Source organism: Podarcis melisellensis, assembly GCF_964234715.1.
Source record: "Podarcis melisellensis genome assembly, chromosome: 3".
Lineage (NCBI taxonomy): Eukaryota > Metazoa > Chordata > Lepidosauria > Squamata > Lacertidae > Podarcis > Podarcis melisellensis.
Window position 1 is genome coordinate 84,548,722 of NC_138530.1, and position 20,228 is coordinate 84,568,949.

The 20,228-nt window shown below is 43.0% G+C and overlaps 2 protein-coding genes across 4 annotated transcripts in view; one reads left to right on the forward strand and one right to left on the reverse strand.

Annotated features, from left to right (window-relative positions):
- B3GAT2 (beta-1,3-glucuronyltransferase 2) overlaps nt 1-20,228 on the forward strand; it is a 211,392-nt gene that overhangs the window by 30,785 nt on the left and 160,379 nt on the right. For 2 of the 3 annotated variants that reach the window (XM_081904931.1, XM_081904929.1), the window contains exon 2: nt 5,051-5,221. The gene's annotated coding sequence lies outside the window, so the exon portion shown is untranslated. Of the gene's footprint in view, nt 1-5,050; nt 5,222-19,077; nt 19,168-20,228 lie in introns of those variants that run through there. The other variant, XM_081904932.1, reaches the window with a different exon arrangement.
- Nucleotides 3,413-19,647, reverse strand: OGFRL1 (opioid growth factor receptor like 1). The gene is given in 9 exon segments (XM_081904886.1): nt 3,413-8,194; nt 9,267-9,412; nt 9,525-9,591; nt 9,693-9,771; nt 11,189-11,270; nt 12,781-12,867; nt 18,356-18,391; nt 18,394-18,516; nt 18,840-19,647. Coding segments are annotated over 9 exon segments (1,770 nt in total). The 5' UTR covers nt 19,233-19,647; the 3' UTR covers nt 3,413-7,437.

Below are 20,228 nucleotides of genomic sequence, written 5' to 3' on the forward strand. Positions count from 1 at the left end.
TGCAGTATATTTTATTTATATATACTGCACTCAAGGTTGTGTGCATGGATCTTTCTTTCGGGTTCACTCTTTTATCTGCACAAGCCTGTGAGTCGGGCTGAGAGACAGTGACTGGCCCACTGAGCTTCATGGCTGAGTAGGGATTTGAGTCTGGGTTGCCGTACTTAGACACTCTAGTCTAGCTGCTGTACCACACTGGTGCTTCTCGTATTGCCCACAAACTTCAAAACGGCTCAGGCATACCTGCTCCCCTCTACACATTCTGAACACAGCCAAGGGGGTTTCAAGATGTGAGTGGAGAATGAACAATTTGAGGCCAAAGTTGCTACCAGGTAGTTTCCCACTTGAAACGTGCTGGGATAAAAGTTTTATGAAAACATCCCCACAGACTTAGTTCACAGTTTAGTTACAGTGTGCTGAATATCACTAGAAAACGATCAGTTTTCAGGATGAAATGTCTTGCCATTTTTATCATGCAAAACCACACTATCTTCTTGCCACTTCTTAAAAGCTGGTGTATTTCTGAAGACAATGCCAAAGACTTATTTTGATATATAAAGCTCTAGATGTTAACGTCAGCTACCAAATCCTTTCTCTAGGTCTCACTATCCTATGGGAAAGGTAAAAGGATAGGAGTTTTTTTATGCTCAAGGGCTCCATCTTTAGTATTCTCTCTTATAAAAGGTGAGACAAATAAAGCCTTCCTCATTTGCTATGCTGTTTTAACTAGCACTTAATTTATTGCATGGATGTTTTCCTGTATTTTTAAACTTGTCATTGTAAGCTGCTATGGGGATATTGCTTTAGAGTGGTTTATAAATATTCTACAGAAAATTAATTTAAAAATTCACACGGCTATTTTGGGCCATTCTGCACTGGGAGTTTTATAACTGGAATTCTCAATTTAATTTTGTTCTTTGGGATCAGAGTGACAGTACATGGAGGTTAACTCTTTGCTCTGAACACATTCTTAACTTTAAAATCTCCTCTCCCTAAAGTAGAAAAATAAACAAGTTTTGCACCCACCTGACTACTAATTCTATACTGGGGTTTTGAGATGGAAACCACCTTTGTTCTCTGCTCAGCTTCCTTAATTTGTACATTTGCGTTTTAGTGATAATCTTTATTATAAATTTAGATACATTAGAAGTAGAACAGAACAGAATAGAATAGAAGTAGTTTCCTTTATATAATGTCATTTTTGTACTTTCTAAGACATAGATTATCAGTTTCTATCTGGGGAAAGATAATGTACTGGATATTTTCAAACTGAATAAGAATTAGACATGCTTTCAGTTTGTACAAAATAAAGTGATTTTTATAAAATGGGTAAATCATACAATTTTATCACAAAGATCTGAATATAGAACTTGTCGTTAATAGACAAAGCAAATGTATTCTAAATGTTAATGTAGAAATGCTAACTCAGGGCTATTTTCTTCTCCTTATCAAACCAAGACCAGTGTCAGACTCAAAGGAATAAAATAAAACTTGTCCATTTACTCAACAGTTCCCATTTTCCATTTATCTATATTACACTTACCTTACTGGATCATGTTTTACAATTAAGAAGGAACTCTTAAAATGTTAACTGTGACTCTATGTAACTAAATATAGAGTAATAAATGACAGAATTATTTAAAGCAGACTACATTTAGAGTTATAAAACACTATAATCAAATTCTTACACTAAAATATACATTCTCACACTAAAATATATATTTAGTGTGTTGTACATGAACAGGAATGAGCATGGTTGGATGGAGATGTTCAGAAGCTTCTGAAACCAATTTGAAGACGGCTGATTTAAAACTAAGCATAGTTTGCCCAGCTCATGTACACCATGTTAAACCATAGTTTACTGTGACATGAAAACACAGCCAGTGTATGAGTATCTAATAAATAGGTCTAATGTATTACTAGATTTTATTCAAAATATTTTCCAAGCAGAGGTTTCTTCACAAGTGCAATTTGTAGTAATGGGACACATTATGTTTGTTGTTGTTGTTCGTTTTTTTAAAAAAGAATTGCTTCCTCAACTTTACGGACTACCACCTAAGACAGATAACACTGGCATTGGTGTTTATTTTGCCCTGAATATATATGGGTTGTTAAGTAGGTGATAATATGAGATATGTCCTGAAGATGAGTAGTATGAAGGTTGGTTGTCAGACATGAAGTTACCTGCTGCAGTCAGTCATCATTACTCCATTCAATTAGCACTGCATGGAGAGAATAAGACTATCCATGCTATGTGTCATGTCTGTGGAAGAGAAGCCTGTCCAGTGCATGAAGGCTGGAATACCCAATAGCTGGAACCCTTAAGGTTATAGACACTTCCATCACAGCAGTCATGGAAATGAAATCCCAAGTCCGGTAAGTGTCCGTATATAAATTTCTGCAAACTTCAAATACAGATTCCTCTCTCGGGTAATTAGATATTGCAAGCTGCCTTGTTTGTTAAATGCTGTACTGGGTATATGTGCATCTAATTATGCAAAATGTGTTGTTTTTTAAAAAAGTTGTGAACTTCACATACTGACCCACTGTTGAATTCAAGATCAGGGAAGGAAGTCTGTCTCTGCAAATTATCCTTTGAAAATTAGAGATGCAGTGTCGAATACAGCACTAGAATGTGCATGTACAGAAAGGTATCTTCATGCTTTGTGCAGTTTCAACCACCCTCCTGTGGAACTGACATCAAACCAAAGTCTGGAAAGCTGTGTAATAAAACCCCTTATAAATGCATTTGGAATAATGATTTGGAGTGTAAGGAAGCTATGCAAAATATCAGATGCAATTGACTTCTCTATCCTCAATGTGCAAAAAAAAACAAAAACCTTAATTAACTCTAGTGTCACTTTGTTTATACAAACAGAAAGAAGGCCTGGTCACATTGACATCATGCCATGTATTATTACACAATATTATATTACACTTTTAAATTGGGAAGGTCAATTTCATCAATACGTAAGAAAGAACTCAAGAGAAAAGAATGTACTGCATAAGTTATTAACACACTACTAGCCCAACAAATCAAAGTACAGAAAAGTAAAAATTCAGTTAGAAAAACAAGCAAGAATATTAATTACATAGCCGTTTTAAATTATGTTCAACATGAACAACATTGGATTTTACTAGTTTGCAAAATTAAGAGTCTTTGAGCTAGCTAAGGATGGTACATGCAGTTACTTCCTGCAGCCTGCATTCCTTACTATTAACAGCAGCCTCTTTTGTATCTGTACTCCAATTTACACTGCTACCCTGTATTCAATGGGGCTTTCTCTCTTATGTGATTAGGAACACTGCCCAAAATGTTGCAAATGTATTGAGTATGTTTGCCGATTTTGGTGTGCTCTGTGATGCAGGAGTAAAAAAAAAACTATAGAAGCAGCAGCAGCAGCAGCATTCCTAAAGTTGTGAAACAGTTTTATTTACACACACAAAATGAGAATTACAAATTAAAGCACTTCTTGGACTAAAAATAAATAAAACATTCCACCTACTTCTACCATGTGAACAGAACACATTTCCCACTAAAACAGCAGCATATAATGCTTACAAATACCATAAGGTTTTGTTTTTTTAAAGAAAAGTTGTGAAGATAAACACACTTTGTCCTAAGGTAATTCATTACATACTGAAGGGTCCAGGGGAGGATTTATATACTGAAGCATCAGACAAAAACAAAAACCAAGAAACTGAAACTTGGGTGTGCACATAGTCACCAGGGAGAAATTGAACAGCCCCAGTGCATCATGGTGGGGTCAGGGAGGGTCCACAAGGCTCTTTGAATCTCATTTGTAGACTCTCTAGTTATTTTTTGTGGCTAGGTATGCAGCAGGCCTTGCACCTTGTAGAGTACTAGTCTTTCCCAATCTCTGACTCCTCCCACAAGGGTCCAATGGCCCATCAAAGTAGGACCTCAAGGGCTGAGGTGCAAGGGCTGCCCCACAGAATGGACACGCAGAAGCACTTCCTGTTTTTATACAGCGCAGCTGGATCTTGCTGTTGGCACTGCAACAACAGGCGAACCAGCCCCCCTGTTGTACTACTACACCTCTTGGTGTGTAGAATTCTTTGCTCTCAAGCCAATGAATGCAAATTTGATATAAGCAAAACACGGTTCTCTTGCATGTTTCATTTAAAACATTTGTAGATTGCTTCTCTATAATATCAAAGCAGTTTACAGCAAACAAGCAACAGAATAATAAAGCCACTTAAATATCAATCGAAAACAGTTTGCACTCCCAACCCCCACCCCAACCTCCAGACCCAGCCAATAAAATAAAACCATCCAAACGCTCACTGGTGAAAAATGGTTTTACCCTGTTTCGTTTTGAAGAAAAAAACAGACACCCAATGAAAGATGGCGATTTCCTAACATACTCAGAGAGGAGGTCCGAAAGTTTACACCTATCATTATAAAAGGGCCCGATCCCATCTGTCGCAGTGCTAGAACCATGAGCAGTGCCAGTTGCACTCATCTAATCTTGCCTGGTGTGTGTGTACAAAACGGGAGAAGGTAACGAGTATATGGCCACATAGAACTTGAAAGTTTTAAGAAAAATCTTGGAAACAAATAGGTAAACAAAGTCTGGAAACAAACAAGCAACCGGATGAAATGGTCTTGGCACAGGTTGAATATAAGATTGCATCACTTCCTGGCTAAACCTTATATATCTGCTTTATTAAATAATATCTTCTGTGCACTGGTATCTCTAGCATGGGCTCACTTGTTCTTTTGCGAGTCACTACCTCACATAGGATTAACCTGAAGGATGGATAGGAGGGATGCTATTTTATACATAGAGAATCCTGCATCATGAAGGAACACTAAGAACATTTAAGTAAGAAGGTGTTTTTAATTTCAAAGGGGGTTGCAGAAAGGGTGATTGGTGTGGTACACATTTCATGAATGCCTCCTCAAATAACAGTCTCCAACATCACAGAATTGGTGCCAGTCTCACCCTCGTTCCAAATGCCAGGAGGCATCTGCTGAACAGTAAATCCAAGGACAAAACTGGAATTTTATACATGCTTTTTACAGGATAAACCGGAATAAACTCATAGCTATACTCTTTGTGGATGTGAAGCTACCAGCTTTGAAAGAAAATCTGGCATCGGCACCAACACTCCAGTACAAGTCCCATCCCCACTTCCAAGCCTGCAGTAGTACCACTGATCAGCCATCACTGAAACATTTGTAAGATTAATCCAGGTAAGAGGGAGGTCTAAAACCAAAAGGTACTGCTCATATTTTGTTTCTGTATAAACACACATTTGGAGGGGGGAGGCCAGCAAAGATATGCTAGTGCAGCCTTTCCGAAGCTGGTGCCCTTCAGATGTTTTGAACTACAGCTCCCATCAGTCCTAGTCAGCATAGCTGTGCTGATGCTAATAGTAGCTGTCCCAAACATCTGGAAGGAACCAGTATGGGGAAGGCTGTGCCAGTGTCTCCCAGCATAGGGGCATAAAAGCTCTGAAGAAGCTACTTTTCTTACTGAAAAGGCATTTGAAGGGTAGTATATAAATCTAAAAAACAAAATCCCTCTGTCCTCAAATGTCTTTCCAACTGGACTGAGATGCGGAAAGGTTTGCCTTAAATGCACTGGAAAGCTATTTGTGAGCACACTTTTCACTCTGGATTCATCAAGGCTCTGGTTGGTTTAAGATAACAAAGGAGGAAATGAAGCCCTTACAGTTATGAGCCCCTCCTTTAAAACAGTCTTTCGGTACCCACTGAGGAGGTTGAGAAGCTGCACAGATAACAATTTTAGCAGACACCTTCAATTATCATTCTATAAAATACTCTTTACTATTTAGTAAAAGATGTCCAAGCTATCTGGGGTGAAAGAGAAGTTTGGTCTTTTGTATGGACTAACCCTTACTAGAACAGGCTGTGTGCGTTGAAGAAGCATATTCCTTGGTTCTGGCAGAGTCTTCTTAATCCATCCTGCTTCAGAGTTCTCCCTCACGTCCCATGGAAGAAATCTTAAGTTTTCTGGGGAGGGGGAATAAGCAACCATGTGCATAGAAGCGGGTAAAGAGTTACCTGGATCAGGTGCACGATAAAGAATTTTTTCTTCTCTGGGTCTTCCCTGCATACCCCCAGTAGCTAGAAGTGAGGATGTAGGCATGATTTTTTGGGGAAACTTGGGGAAGAACAAAGAAAAGAAAGCTGCTATCTCCCCTTTTGCACGGTGGACTTTTCAAATCCCACCAGAATTTCGAGGAAGAAAAGGTCAATCTCAAAATATTGCTTCTGCTTTAGAAGCTGAGTGGGCAGTCATTAACTTTGTCTCGGCAGTGCTTAAGCCTTTTCTGACCTTATACTCCTTTATCAGCAGAAGTGGGTCTCTCAGGCAAAATAAACATTGGCAAAATGCTGTGTCCTGATTTTTAAACTTGTGCAGTTGCATGGGAGGAAAGGAGGGAGAAGAGGCACCAAGGGAAGATGCCGTCACAAACTATATATGAGTATTTTGGAACAAGGGGTGCTGGTGTGCAAATCTTACTAATAGTTGTTTTTAATGTAAAAGGTGATTTGCTAGCTTTTTTTCTTCTTCTCAGCAGCAACACTGGAGAAGTATACGCCATCAGTGGGGGAAGTGAGGCCGAGAGAACATAGGTAAAGGTAAAGGGACCCCTGACCATTAGGTCCAGTCGAGACCGACTCGGGTTGCGGCACTCATCTCGCTTTATTGGCCGAGGGAGCCGGCATACAGCTTCTGGGTCATGTGGCCAGCATGACTAAGCCACTTCTGGCGAACCAGAGCAGCGCACGGAAACACCGTTTACCTTCCTGCCAGAGCGGTACCTATTTATCTTTGACGTGCTTTCGAACTAGTTTGGCAGGAGCAGGGACCGAGCCACGGGAGCTCACCCCGTCACGGGGATTCGAACCACCAACCTTCTGATCGGCAAGCCCTAGGCTCTGTGGTTTAACTCACAGCGCTATACGGTTGCTGTCAATGTGAGAGTCATGGGAGAGGTAGGACTTGAACCTGGGTCTCCAGATGGTGGTGATGCTGAATGTACATCTTAAATGAACCTGCTTTTGTTGTTCAAGGAATGGCAAACATTGAAAAGTTTAGCATATCATTATCATTAAGAAAACATTCCTTGGACGTCCTTGGAACCCTAGCTGCCAAATAACTAAGATTAAAAAATGTATATTATAATAAGATTGGGGGGGGGGGGAGGATAACTGAAATCAATAGTTTCCACAAAGAGAGCAAAGCTTAGCATAGGAGTTCTCGGGCTTGAGGATTCTGCAGTTGTTTTTAAGCTTAATACACAGTTCTGAAAAGTGCAAACAGTTAACAAGAGTCAAATGAAAGAGAGCATAACCCCTTGGTGGCCAAGCACTGGGCCCAGCGTCAAGATCTTCTTTTCCTTGTCCAATTTCATACAAGTTAACTGAGACACTTTAGTCTATGCTCGAGTCTCCTCTTTGTTCGATCCTCCTGGGTTTTTATCCTTAACTACACTGTCTTGCAGATCTGTTGATATATTAGTTGAATCGCTTTTACAGTCACGGCAATCTTTTTCTACAAGTTCTGCATTTCTGCAGTCTTGATTAAGGTTTTCATCATTTTTGCCTTTATGTTTTTTAAGATGGCAAACGTTCTCCTTCTGGTTCGAAGGATTAGCAGTTTCTTCCAGTATGGAGTTCTGACAATCAGCATTGCTATTCTTTTCACCAATGCTTTGCTTAACAACCTCAGGGCTGGCGTGTTTCCTGCTCCGGTCACAATCGTCATCCTTTTTAGCATGTTCTGCCCTTTTTTCATTGGTTGCTTTGCCGCTTGAGTTACAAACCACGGGCACATTCTTGCATTCTCTCCCACTTTTATGTTTAGAAACGTAACCGCTGCGGAGGGAAACTGGCGATGCCAGCTTTTTACTCGGCTTGCTTCCTTCCAACTTCTGCTTCCTCGGCGGCCCCCATATGAAGTGGTCAGAGGGTGTGTAGTGCTGCTGGGCAAACCGCAGGAGTTTCCTCCTCTCTCTCCGGTCTCTAATAGTATATACAAAATATTCCAAAGCGCTTTGCTTAATGTTGGAGATGGTGTCTTCCACAAGAGCTTCGTGAAGAATGAATTTTACAAGAGGAGGTTTGAAACTCTCGTACCCAAGTTCGCCAAGACTCTTCAGAATACGGGTGATCCTCAAGTAGTTATGTTGGGACCTGTGAAAAGGGGAAAAAAATCATCTGAATTCAAAATGACAGGAAGCAAAGGGGGGGATTATTTTTCTTTGCCGGGGATGGGGCGCGGGGGGAAGAGGATAGAAAAATAATCAGTACCTGACACCTTGACAAAAAGGATTATCAAACCAATGTGGATCTTTCAGAGACAATTCAGATGGAATGGCAACTACCAAGTGAAAGGTCTTTCAATGCCAGCTAAACTAGAATTGCCTTTTCATACTACATAAGAACATAAAAAGGAAGACGAATATGCTAGATCAGGCCAGTGGACCATGGGAAGCCTGCAAGCACAACAGCATTCTGCTCACCTGCAATTTCCAGCAACTAGTATTCAGAGATATGATGCCTATGATAGTAGAGATACTACTTGGGCGCCACCTGATGACTACAGCTATTAGTTGGGGTTGTTGTTGTTTTGTTACAATTAAGTGGTGTATAAAATTTATGAAATAAGTAAATAAATGAAATCAGTATTCACTGACACATCTAAAGACATAGGCAAACAGAAATAGTTGCTGATAGACACACAGATGCAAAAACTCTTGACAAAGAATTCATGCTCCTCAGGAACAAAGGCAGTATGGAACCGAATCCCATCCCTATGTATGGTGGAGAAAACCATATACCTCCTTCCGACCAGCTGATCACATAAAATCTCAATGCACCACATATGTGCACTTACAACCTGGAAATCAACCACACTTTTATGCAAGTACTGTTCAAATGTTATGCCCTTATATTGACATCTGGGGGTTGGAGAATCTTGATTGCCACATGTGCCTTCCTCTTTCTCCCAGCCTTTTGCGGTGGAGGTGGATGTAATTCAGAACCACCTGGTTTCTCTTGCAAAGAGATGGGAATTGTATATTGTCATTCTTGTTAGAAGACTGAATGATGTTAAGATTTTATGGTGCATTTATGATGTATTTTTATTGCTGCAACCCACCCTGGAACAGCTTGGCAACAAAGAGCAGGATATAAAATGTTGCAAATAAATAAAATGGGGAGTAGCGCAAATAGAGGATTTTCTCTACTGCAAGACATCACTTACTCATTTAAGTGCTGGAATCGTTCTTGCCAATTAGATGCTCGTGCAACATTTCCAGTTTTATCAATTAATTTTATTCCAAAAAACTCCAGCATCATTTTGTAAGCCAACAGGAATCTTCTAATTGCTTCTTTTGTTTTTTTGAATTCCTGCAACACGTTTTCAAAAAGAAGGTACAAACAACAACAAAATTAGAGATATAGAATAATTTTACCCTTAATCATCAAGCAGCAAAGTTATATTGTGAATTATTAGCTTTACCTCAATTTCATATGTTGTTAATTCCTTTGCATAGAAATTCAGTCCTTGCTCTCTTAATGGAAAAAGCCTATATTATTAAAGACACACAGATTTGTTGCGGATTAAGCGAGTTTAGACAAATTTATATAAATGTATTATAAAAGCAATGAAAAGAAAACAATTACCAACCACTGTATGTAAGTGTGATTGTGTTCCAACTTTTCATAATCTCCTTTCCACTTATTTAGGACTTCTTCAATATAAACACCTATAAATACAAATGCATGAGCAAATCCAAACATCAAATACAACAATCTGTATATAATATCATGCATCTAAAAATGCTGTGGCATAGAACACAAAAATGTATTTTGCAGACAAATATACTGTCTCTAATTATTTGAAAATATTAACATTGTCCTTCTAACCCCAGAGAAGACACCAGGCACTATATAGGGCCAAGGATCTACAAATGCACTTGCCAGCTTGTTACTGGGGAGTACATATTTTGCTTTGACATGAGCACATCAACAAGGCAACCCTTTGCTCTTCCTTCCTTTGCCGGAGGAGTGTGAGAGCTCTGTAATGAGAAAGGTCGGAGCTGTCCTTGATGCTGAGGTTTAGCACAATGGGAATAAATGCCTGACCTCCTCAACTCTGGAAAAGGAGAGGTGCTCACCTCTGCAGTTCTTTATTTCAAGTTCAGCATAATGTTAGAACATCCTGTCCATTCCCTCAGAGGAAGTTGGTAAGTGCCATGGCAAGGAACTGTTTGGACTAGCTGCTAAGGCCAGTCTATGTTTTTTGACCTATGCTCAGTGCCACAATGTTATTAATATAAATTATCTGTCTGCCAAGAGCAATTTGCTCTCCCTATCACAACAGCCAACCATGCTATAAGTAGTGTGGCTCAGCCCACTCCCCACCAACCTTGTGACTTTACTTAAAACTACTTCCCCAAACAAATGTGTTGGTGGTGGGGAATGGCAATATTCTATAAATTGCTAACTCTTAAGTAAAACCAATGCCCACTGGACATGATCCACTTAACCCAGTAGCCAAGGTTTCTAAAAAATACACAGTCTGTTCACAATAGTGCAGCACAATAACACCAAAGTTCAAATGCACCAAAGAAATACTGGTTTTATTAATCTGGCACCAACATATATAACATAACCTGGAGGGGTTGTTTCACTTGAAGAGCACAATGGTGATGCCACTAATAATTTTTCTAGAGCTTTTCAAGTTATGCTTAATAAATTTGAAAGTTCAAGGCATCATGATCCAGATTAATAGGAAACCCACAAGAGATCTGCTTTTCTTGGAGTAAACCAAAAGTAGTGGAAATTTTGCACCATTTGAGGTTGGAGCAGAAAACCAAAATCAGGCCGCAGCAGCTCACAAACAGGTCAGGGGTAGTATATTTGAACTTCACAAAGATGAGCTTCTGTTAATTGACTAAAATGAAATCCCATGCCTTAAACTGCTATCACATGCACACTTTCCTGGGTGAGTGCCTCATTGATCTCAGTATGCCTTATTTCCAAGTAAACATGCATAGGATAGGGCTACAAAACTGCTGAAGCCAAACCTGACACTGAATTGGTTTTGATCTTTTGGTTTACAAAGGCCTTGGATATAAAAGAATGAAACAAACACTGTGACAATGCCCATGGATTACTTACCATCAGGTTTAAAGGGAATTTTATTCTTGTAAAAACGGAGGTTGCACAAATCATTCTGATACCGCAGATCTTTGAAGTTCTGCTGAGCAGAGAGATGGGGGGGAAACACAAAGCATGATCAGCCAAATATATCTATAGGAAATAGGCTGAAGATAAGCCGTCATGAGTATGACAGATAAGAATCTGACCAAATGAAAGTCAAGGCAGATCTTGATGGTGGGACAAGTGTCCCTCTCTCTCAGCTTAGTTCTATGATTGGGAAACAGGTTTTTATTCAATGCAGAGTAGCCATAAGTGGTTTCAGCTTGGGCAAAGGGGATGGATGGCCTGTGGGGGTGGGGAGTATTGGATAGCTGTTCAGGGGTATCCAGTGTGGTGCCCTTCAGATGTTTTGGACTACAAGTCCCATCAGCTGCAGCCAGCATGGGTATTTGTCAGGAATGATGAGAGCTGTAGTCCAACAACATCTATAGCGCACCACATTGGTTAACTCTAGTTTAATCGCTTCTGTGCCAGCCATCTGTCCCCAGCAACTCTTCCTGCCCCATCCATTGTGCAACTTGAAGTCACAATATCTAATACTGTTCAAAGGAAGGCTAGTGTGGCAATTATATAGTGAGCAACTTGGGTGGCAATTCTATACCCACCTACCTGAGAGTAAGCCCCTCTGAACTCAGTTCGACCTACTTCCAAGTAGACATATACAGGATTACACTGTTAGTTTTCTCAGAAGTACATCCCAGCGAGTTAAAGGACACTCTCAAGTTAGTGTATTTAGGATTGTCACATTACAGGGGTTAACTCATGAAACATGCTATAACATGTATCTGACTTTATATTTTCCCCATTGTTTTTCTGTCATTTTTCTAGCTCAGCTTCTCAGGGTCCCACATCTCATGTAATTGGTGCTAAAGTTTATTCTATCAATGTATGAGAATTTCTGTTCATTTCCTGGTACATTTTTGCCCATAGAATGGCCTTTGGCTGCCATCTTTTCTTCTGGGGAGCAGGTTACATTGAACACAGTGGGACATACTTCTGAGCAAACATGTACAGAACCGCGCTTGTTATGCTCTCTCTTAAATGCCCTGATAGGAGAGTGTTTGTGGCAATAATTTGCAAATGCAGATATATGTGCTATCAAGACCATCTTTCCTGGTACAAAACCTAGGACATTGTGTCCACTGTCTAGCACAGGCATAGGCAAACTCGGCCCTCCAAATGTTTTGGGACTACAACTCCCATCATCCCCAGCTAACAGGACCAGTCGTCAGGGATGATGATGAGTTGTAGTCCCAAAACATCTGGAAGGCTGAGTCTGCCTATGCCTAGTCTAGCAAAAGTCTCTGTTACCAGTAGGTACAGTATATGAAATCAAACATACTTGTCTTCTAGTAGAAGCAGCCAACAGTGGCAGCCATGGGGTTTTCTAGGATTAGTCACCCACCCACCATATATTTTCATAGACTTATGTGATGGAGTTCTGTAGATTTGAAACACTACAGCTGGATCTGTAAAATTACTTTAGGGACTTTAAAAAATTGCCACGCCTCTATCTTGGTGAAGATCTGAATACTGCAAAATGCTCTTACTGGATATTGGTGCCGATATTTGTACAAATCTCTTGCAGCGTAAAAGCTTCTCTTTGGTTTAGCTGCCACTTCAATTGCATCATCCCCCTGCAAAGAGCAGACATATTCCATGAGCATAATCTTTTTAGACTTGACTGTATATTTGGTAGTGTGGCATTCCATTCAAAAAAAATAAAAAAGGGTTGCATTCATTCCAAAGGGGCACACATGCTGTTCTGTGTGCATACTGATGCTTTTCAATTCCCTCCCTCCCACATTTCCTTGCATTCCTTCCCAAAAAGCTGTTCCTGAAGTTTGGTGGAGGTCCCCCCCGCCCCGAGCTGCAGCTGGAAGGGGAATGAGACTGCGTGTTAGTTCACACATGCATGCTCATTGCTTGATGACCGGTATCCAGGCACGACTGCCACAAGTGAATAAGTTGAGCAGTACAGATAGGCAATATGGAAGTTTTCTCATCACAGCCAGCAGCACATTGTTTTCCTGTGGAGCTTGTTCACAAGTCTGGCAGCAAGTCAAGGGCCTATTCACACAGCGTAGTGACCTCATTTCTATTGCTTTGGGGACATTCAAAGTTAGTATCTGACTTGTAAGTGGGCTGCTCTCGTTTTCAAGCATTATTTGTTTAAGCTATGCTATTCATGTAACTGCCATGTCTTTAATTTTGGTGCTGCTACTTCTTAAAACTTTTTCCTGTAGAAAATGAAACAGCTATGTGTTAAGCTGTAGTTATGGATGGATCAGTCTATTTCCAATTCGTGTCACTCAACCATGAAGCTCACTGGGTGACCTTCAACAGTTTCTTAACCTCACTCTGAAAGATTAATGCGGAGAAGCCAACATGACAAAGGACTGGAAAACAAAACACAGAAATTTCAAACTACCTCAACTGTTTAAACATCTGCACGCATGCACATGTGTGCACACACAAATATACATCAAACATACATATGCATGTGATTTCCTATTCCAAAGCAATTTATTGGTACTATTAGGGTTACACTCAGTGGTTTTTTTATGATGGGTTTCTGGTTACTGAATATTGTCCTTCATGCATTCTACTGAATGGTTCCTGCTGTTTAAAATAAAGAAGAAGAAAGAAATAGGTTTATTTTCTCACGACCTTGAGAGACTGACTCTTCTTGCTAAAAGTTGTCTGGCACATGTGGCTAGCCAGCTGGAAGTGACCCCCCGAAAGAAATAGGGTACCATTAGGACTTAAACAGATTAGGGCTTTCCTCAGAAATCTGAACTTCTGATTCCAGAATGTGATAAAGGAAGGTACCAGTGACAATGGCCATAATTTTGCCCACCTTTCAGACAGAGAATCTTGGAGGGAGGGCTTGATACACACTATGGAGCAAGGTGACATTTTTATTTTATTTTTTGCCTACAAGTATAAATTATTCAAGCTTTCAGAAAACTTCAAGGGACTGCTGAACCAAGATCTGCATATGTACAAGTCTGTCTAGTTTGTAAGTGCTCTGAGCTCAGTACTGCAGACCATAAAACATTCTGAGTGAGTATTTTTAAAATATTAAATAACCTTGCATTAATATTTCAAATTGCCAAAATAACCATTTATGAAAGGTTAAGAAAGTGTATGCAAATGTACTTTCAGAATCTATGGTTATTTTCTATACTGAATAATAAGACTTGCACTCTAGCTGGTGTTTGGCTTAAAATTGCACATTAAAGAATAATAGGCACCCTCAGTGTGTCAACCATTGATAATTCCATTAGTCACAGTTTTGTTATATGTTAAATCTTAACATAAGATATAATTTAACAAACTCCACTCAAATAATAAATATATTTTCCATAGATTTAGGGGATTTGTAGCCAAACCTATAACCAAGGAAAAACAGAAACATTGTTGTATCTGCAAAGCCACTGGAATGACCCATTATTTGCTTTCTACTAGTGTTCTTTTCTATCTTTCAAAACACTTTTAAAAAAGGGGAACAATACATCTTCACATTGTTACCAATCAGAACTTGATATGGGCTAATGTATTTACTTGCTCTACGGTTCATTTTTAATATTTGGATAAAACCTGGAACTCAAGTTACAGGATTATTCCCTCTTCTTATGTGTAAGAGACAGCCTCTCTGGAGTTAATAACTTTTCATGAGTTAATATCTCTGAATAATGACAACTGTCACCGACCCCATCCCAACTAGTCAATGTGCTGCAGGTTTAAGAACTGCTTATGGATCCAAGCAACATAATTCCACTACTTTATGAATGGATAAAGGACATTTACTGGAACAGGGCATGCGGGGGGAAGGAGTGGCAAATTTGTCAGAAGTACGGTAACTTTTGCCTGAATGAGCCAAACGGATTGTATTCAACTAACTTTTACTCAGAGTAATAATAATAATAATAATAATAATAATAATAATAATAATAATAATAATAATTTATTATTTATACCCCGGCCATCTGGCTGGGCCTCCCCAGCCACTCTGGGCGGCTTCCATAAAAACCAAAAATACAGTAAAATCACACGTTAAAAACTTCCCTGAACAGGGCTGCCTTAAGATGTCTTCTGAATGTCAGGTAGTTGTTTATTGCTTTGACATCTGCTGGAAGGGCGTTCCACAGGGTGGGTGCCACTACCGAGAAGGCCCTCTGCCTGGTTCCCTGTAGCTTTGCTTCTCGCAATGAGGGAACCGCCAGAAGGCCCTCGGCGCTGGACCTCAGCGTCCGGGCAGAATGATGGGGGTGGAGACGCTCCTTCAGGTATACTGGACCGAGGCCGTTTAGGGCTTTAAAGGTCAGCACCAACACTTTGAATTGTGCTCGGAAACGTACTGGGAGCCAATGTAGGTCTTTCAAGACCGGTGTTATATGGTCTCGGCGGCCGCTCCCAGTCACCAGTCTAGCTGCCGCATTCTGGATTAGTTGTAGTTTCCGGGTCACCTTCAAAGGTAGCCCCACGTAGAGTGCATTGCAGTAGCCCAAGTGGGAGATAACCAGAGCATGCACCACTCTGGGGAGACAGTCCGCAGGCAGATAGGGTCTCAGCCTACGTACCAGATGGAGCTGGTAAACAGCTGCCCTGGACACAGATTTGACCTGTGCCTCCATGGACAGCTGTGACTTCAAAATGACTCCCGGGCTGCGCACCTGGTCCTTCAGGGGTACAGTTACCCCATTCAGGACCAGGGAATCCTCCACACCTGCCCGCCTCCTGTCCCCCAGAAACAGTACTTCTGTCTTGTCAGGATTCAACCTCAATCTGTTAGCCGCCATCCATCCTCCAACCGCCTCCAGACACTCACACAGGACCTTCACTGCCCTCACTGGTTCTGATTTAAAAGAGAGGTAGAGCTGGGTATCATCTGCATACTGAGGAACACCCAGCCCAAACCTCCTGATGATCTCTCCCAGTGGCTGCATGTAAATGTTGAAAAGCATGGGGGAGAGGACAGAACCCGGAGGCACCCCACATGTGAGAGCCCAGGGGTCTGAACACTCATCCCCCACCACCACTTTCTGAACACGGCCCAGGAGGAAGGAGCGGAACCACTGTAGGACAGTGCCCCCAGCTCCCAGCCCCTCAAGACGGTCCAGAAGGATGTTATGGTCGATGGTATCAAACGCCGCTGAGAGATCCAGCAGAACTAGGAAACAGCTCTCACCTTTGTCCCTAGCCCGCCGGAGATCATCAACCAGTGCGACCAAGGCAGTTTCAGTCCCATGATGAGGCCTGAATCCCGACTGGAAGGGATCCAAATGGTCCGCTTCTTCCAGGCGTGCCTGGAGTTGTTCAGTAACTATTGAAACCTATTGAAATTAATTACTATGACTAACTTAGGGCCATTCGTTTCAATGGGTCTACTGTGAGGAACAGTGAAATACAAAGTCCCACAGAGCCTTAATTATCCTAGATAGTTTCCATTACTTTTCATTATACAGGTATCCAGTGATGGACTATTCAAACTCATAGCCTTTATCATAATCCTGGGGTGGGGAGGTGCATTACCTCTGATGGGACTGGTGTTGGTAAAGGGAAATATGCAACTGAAAAGAGGCAAATAGCAACAGTAGTGCATGGGGACTTTACTTCACGCACATCAAAGCAGCAAAATAAACCACTCTTCTTTTCTTGGCAAAAGCCACAAAAACAAATGCAGACTCTACATTATACATTATACTGTATACTGCTTCCAACATTTCCACGTTTATTAAAGAAACCTACTCATGCTTACTTGGGGGTTTGTACTTTGGCGCTGTGGGTTAAACCACTGAGCCTCTTGGGCTTGCCAATCAGAAGGTCGGCTGTTCGAATCCCCGCGACGGGGTGAGCTCCTGTTGCTCAGTCCCTGCTCCTGCTAACCTAGTAGTTCGAAAGCACGTCAAAGTGCAAGTAGATAAATAGGTAGTGCTCCGGCGGGAAGGTAAACGGCGTTTCCGTGTGCTGCTCGGTTCGCCAGAAGCGGCTTAGTCATGCTGGCCACATGACCCGGAAGCTGTACACCGGCTCCCTCGGCCAATAAAGCGAGATGAGCGCCGCAACCCCAGAGTCGGCTACGACTGGACCTAATGGTCAGGGGTCCCTTTACCCAGTGCTTTTTTTTCCAGGGGGTAGTCAAGGGTACATAGTACCAGCACCTTTTTTATGCTGTTAAAAAGTGTAGCACTTACTGTAACAACTTCATGGTGAGTACCGGCACCTATTTTTCTAGGGAAATAAAGCACAGTTTGTACCATTGATTTCAGTAGGATTTACTTTTGAGTAAATGTGCATAGGACTGTGATGTAAGATCCCTGTTGGAATGCAGTCAGAAAATAAAACACAGATCCATACCTTTTGTACTGTGCAAATATACATATGGGAATACTGAATGGCAAAACTGCCTAAAAAGTGCCCCACTTATCACATGAGCCAGGCTAATATGTGGAGGTACAGTTTCAATAATAATAATTCTCTACAGAGATGAAAGCATGAGGTGGAAACATAAGGACAGTGGTCTTCAGTTTAATGTTTGTTAAGAGACAGAAAATAATTCCATGGAGGTAATGATTGAAAATAGAGTCCACGTTGCATTCAGGGTAAGAGTATTTTTTTTAAAAAGTAAAAAGCTGATAATATGATCTAGCCTAGAGTTGAATAAGGAGGAGGCAAGTAACTCTCTTTTCTTTGAATAATCTCCTTATTTCTTGGGTTTATGAGTTCTTTTGGTCCTGCACAGTGATGTGTTGTCTAATACGTGCAATCATAGCTGTAGTTACACTCAGCCAGAATGTCAAATAAGCCCTGTTCTGAAACTGCATTTTGTCACCACATGTGCTACTGTAATTTCTATCCCCTGAACAGGCAGGCATGTGATGGGGGGATGATTATACCAAGGAAACAGAGAAGATTAGAACTACTTTGACCTTCTGCATTTTAAAGCCACCAGAATCTTTTTTCTAAAAGAGAAGATATAAAGCTCTGCTGAACAGCTTGCCAGAGGGAAAATGAATAAATCCCCCACCCCACCCCACCGTTCCTCCTTGCTACGCATGTCACAGGAAGGAAAACAAAAATCAGGCTGGATCAGCAAGCTGGTAACAAAATACAGCAAACCTGCCAGGCCAGAGTGCTTCGCTTCCTTGGTCTTCTTTCCTTTGATTGCCACACGCCTCAAATCCATATTTAGCTTCTTTTTTAACCCTACTAAGAATATGATGATGATGATAACAACAACAACAAGGATGATGCAGCCACAGCTTGGCTCCTGAGTCACACTGCATGGGGGGGGGGAGGAAAAAAGGGGAAATGGAGAAAGCTGAAAGTGGAAATGTATATTTATCTCTGTCTCTCTCTCACGCACGCGCGCGCACACGCACCCCAAGCGTTTGCAACCATGGTGTCCAAAAGTCCCCTGCTGCTGCATTCCGAGACTCTGGCGCACACCTGCCCCTGAACAGAGGGAGGGGAGGCACACAATCTTGGAGAGGCACCAGCACTGGCGGGGGGGGGGGCAGAGGCAATGGCGCTGAGGGGGGAGGGCTCCAGACACCGCCCCCCCCCATAGCCCCCTGGAGAAGTTTGCAGCGTCCCGAGTTACCTGCTCGGTGCTGGCGGCCTCCGCTTCGTCGTGCCTCCCTCCCTCTTGATCCTCGCCTTCCTCTTCCTCCTCCTCCTCTTCCTCGTCGTCCTCGTCTTCCTCGAGCTCCTCTTCTTCAGGCTCCTCAGCAACCCCTTCTCTGGGCTCGGCGTCTTCCGGCCGGCAGCTTGCCGCAGGGAGCGGTTCCCCCTGCTGCTGCTGCTGCTGTTCGTCCTCAGCTGGGTCGCCGCCGCCGCCGCCTCCTTCTTCTCCGCCCCCCAGCCCCTCGAGCGGCGTCCCTTCTTCCCCTCCGGAGTCCTGGAGCTCGGGCTCGGAGTCCGTCTCCCAGGTAGAGTCGCAGTCCTCCACCGTGGTGGGCTCCTTGAAGCTGACCCCGCTCAGCAAACTGCCCATTGGGAGAGGCAACGCAGGAGCCTCTCTCTCCCGCCCGGGGAGGACGGGGGAGGGAGCGCGCGCCCAGGGGAAAGAGGGGAAGGTCGCTCGGTCCGTCCGTAGGTAGGTAGGTAGGTTCCGCGAGCAGGCTAAGAATGCCGCTGCCGCCGCCGCCACCACCTCTGCTGCTCCTCCTGCTGCTCCGGCTGGGGCATGGTTGGCAGCGCCGGGAGGCCGCAGGCAACGCGAAGGAGGCTGGCGAAAAAGACGACGACGACGAGGAAGACGGAGGCAGGCGCAAGCGGCTGAAGCGGCAGCAGGCGATGCTCTGCTCCTCCTCAGCCAGTCTCTCTCTCACCCACCCACCCCCAACCCACAGACACGCGCCGTGGGAAGGAGGAGCCGAGCGTTTGGGATTTCCACAGGAAATAGTTCAGCCCGCCCAGCGCCCCCTGAACGGCGGCGGCAGTAGCAGAGCGCAGCTGCCGCGCAAAAGAGGAACCTGGAGCGGACGGAGCGCTTCTCCGTGGCGGGGAAGGGGCGCCTTACGCAACCAGAACTTTCTATAGAGACGGGCAGGCGGGCGCGCGCTTAGTTTTATCCGGGAGCATTCCAAGGCGCGAGGGAGACGGTGCCCCGGGACCCCGGAGTCCCCTTGCGGACGGTGGTGGCGTTGTTACCTCCGCTCTAGATGCAGGTGACTTGCGGGCAGCAATGGGCACCTACCTCTGCCACACGGAGAAGAGTACAGAGAACTTCCTTATGTCGAGTCCATTTACCTCACTAGTGTCAGTTCTGGCTGGCAGCAGCTCCCCAGGCCCAGACCCCGAACCTCACCTGGAGATGCAAGGGATTCCACCCGGCCCTATGTGGGGAGCTCTGCTTTGGCGGAGAGCCGCGCAAGAACATGGGGATAGAGCGGGGGGAGGGGGCTAATGCTTGCCCATTTCTGCTTAGCAGACCTGCTGCACCTTCCGTCTCAAGTAGAAACTGAACAGGTGCATCCATGCAACAAAG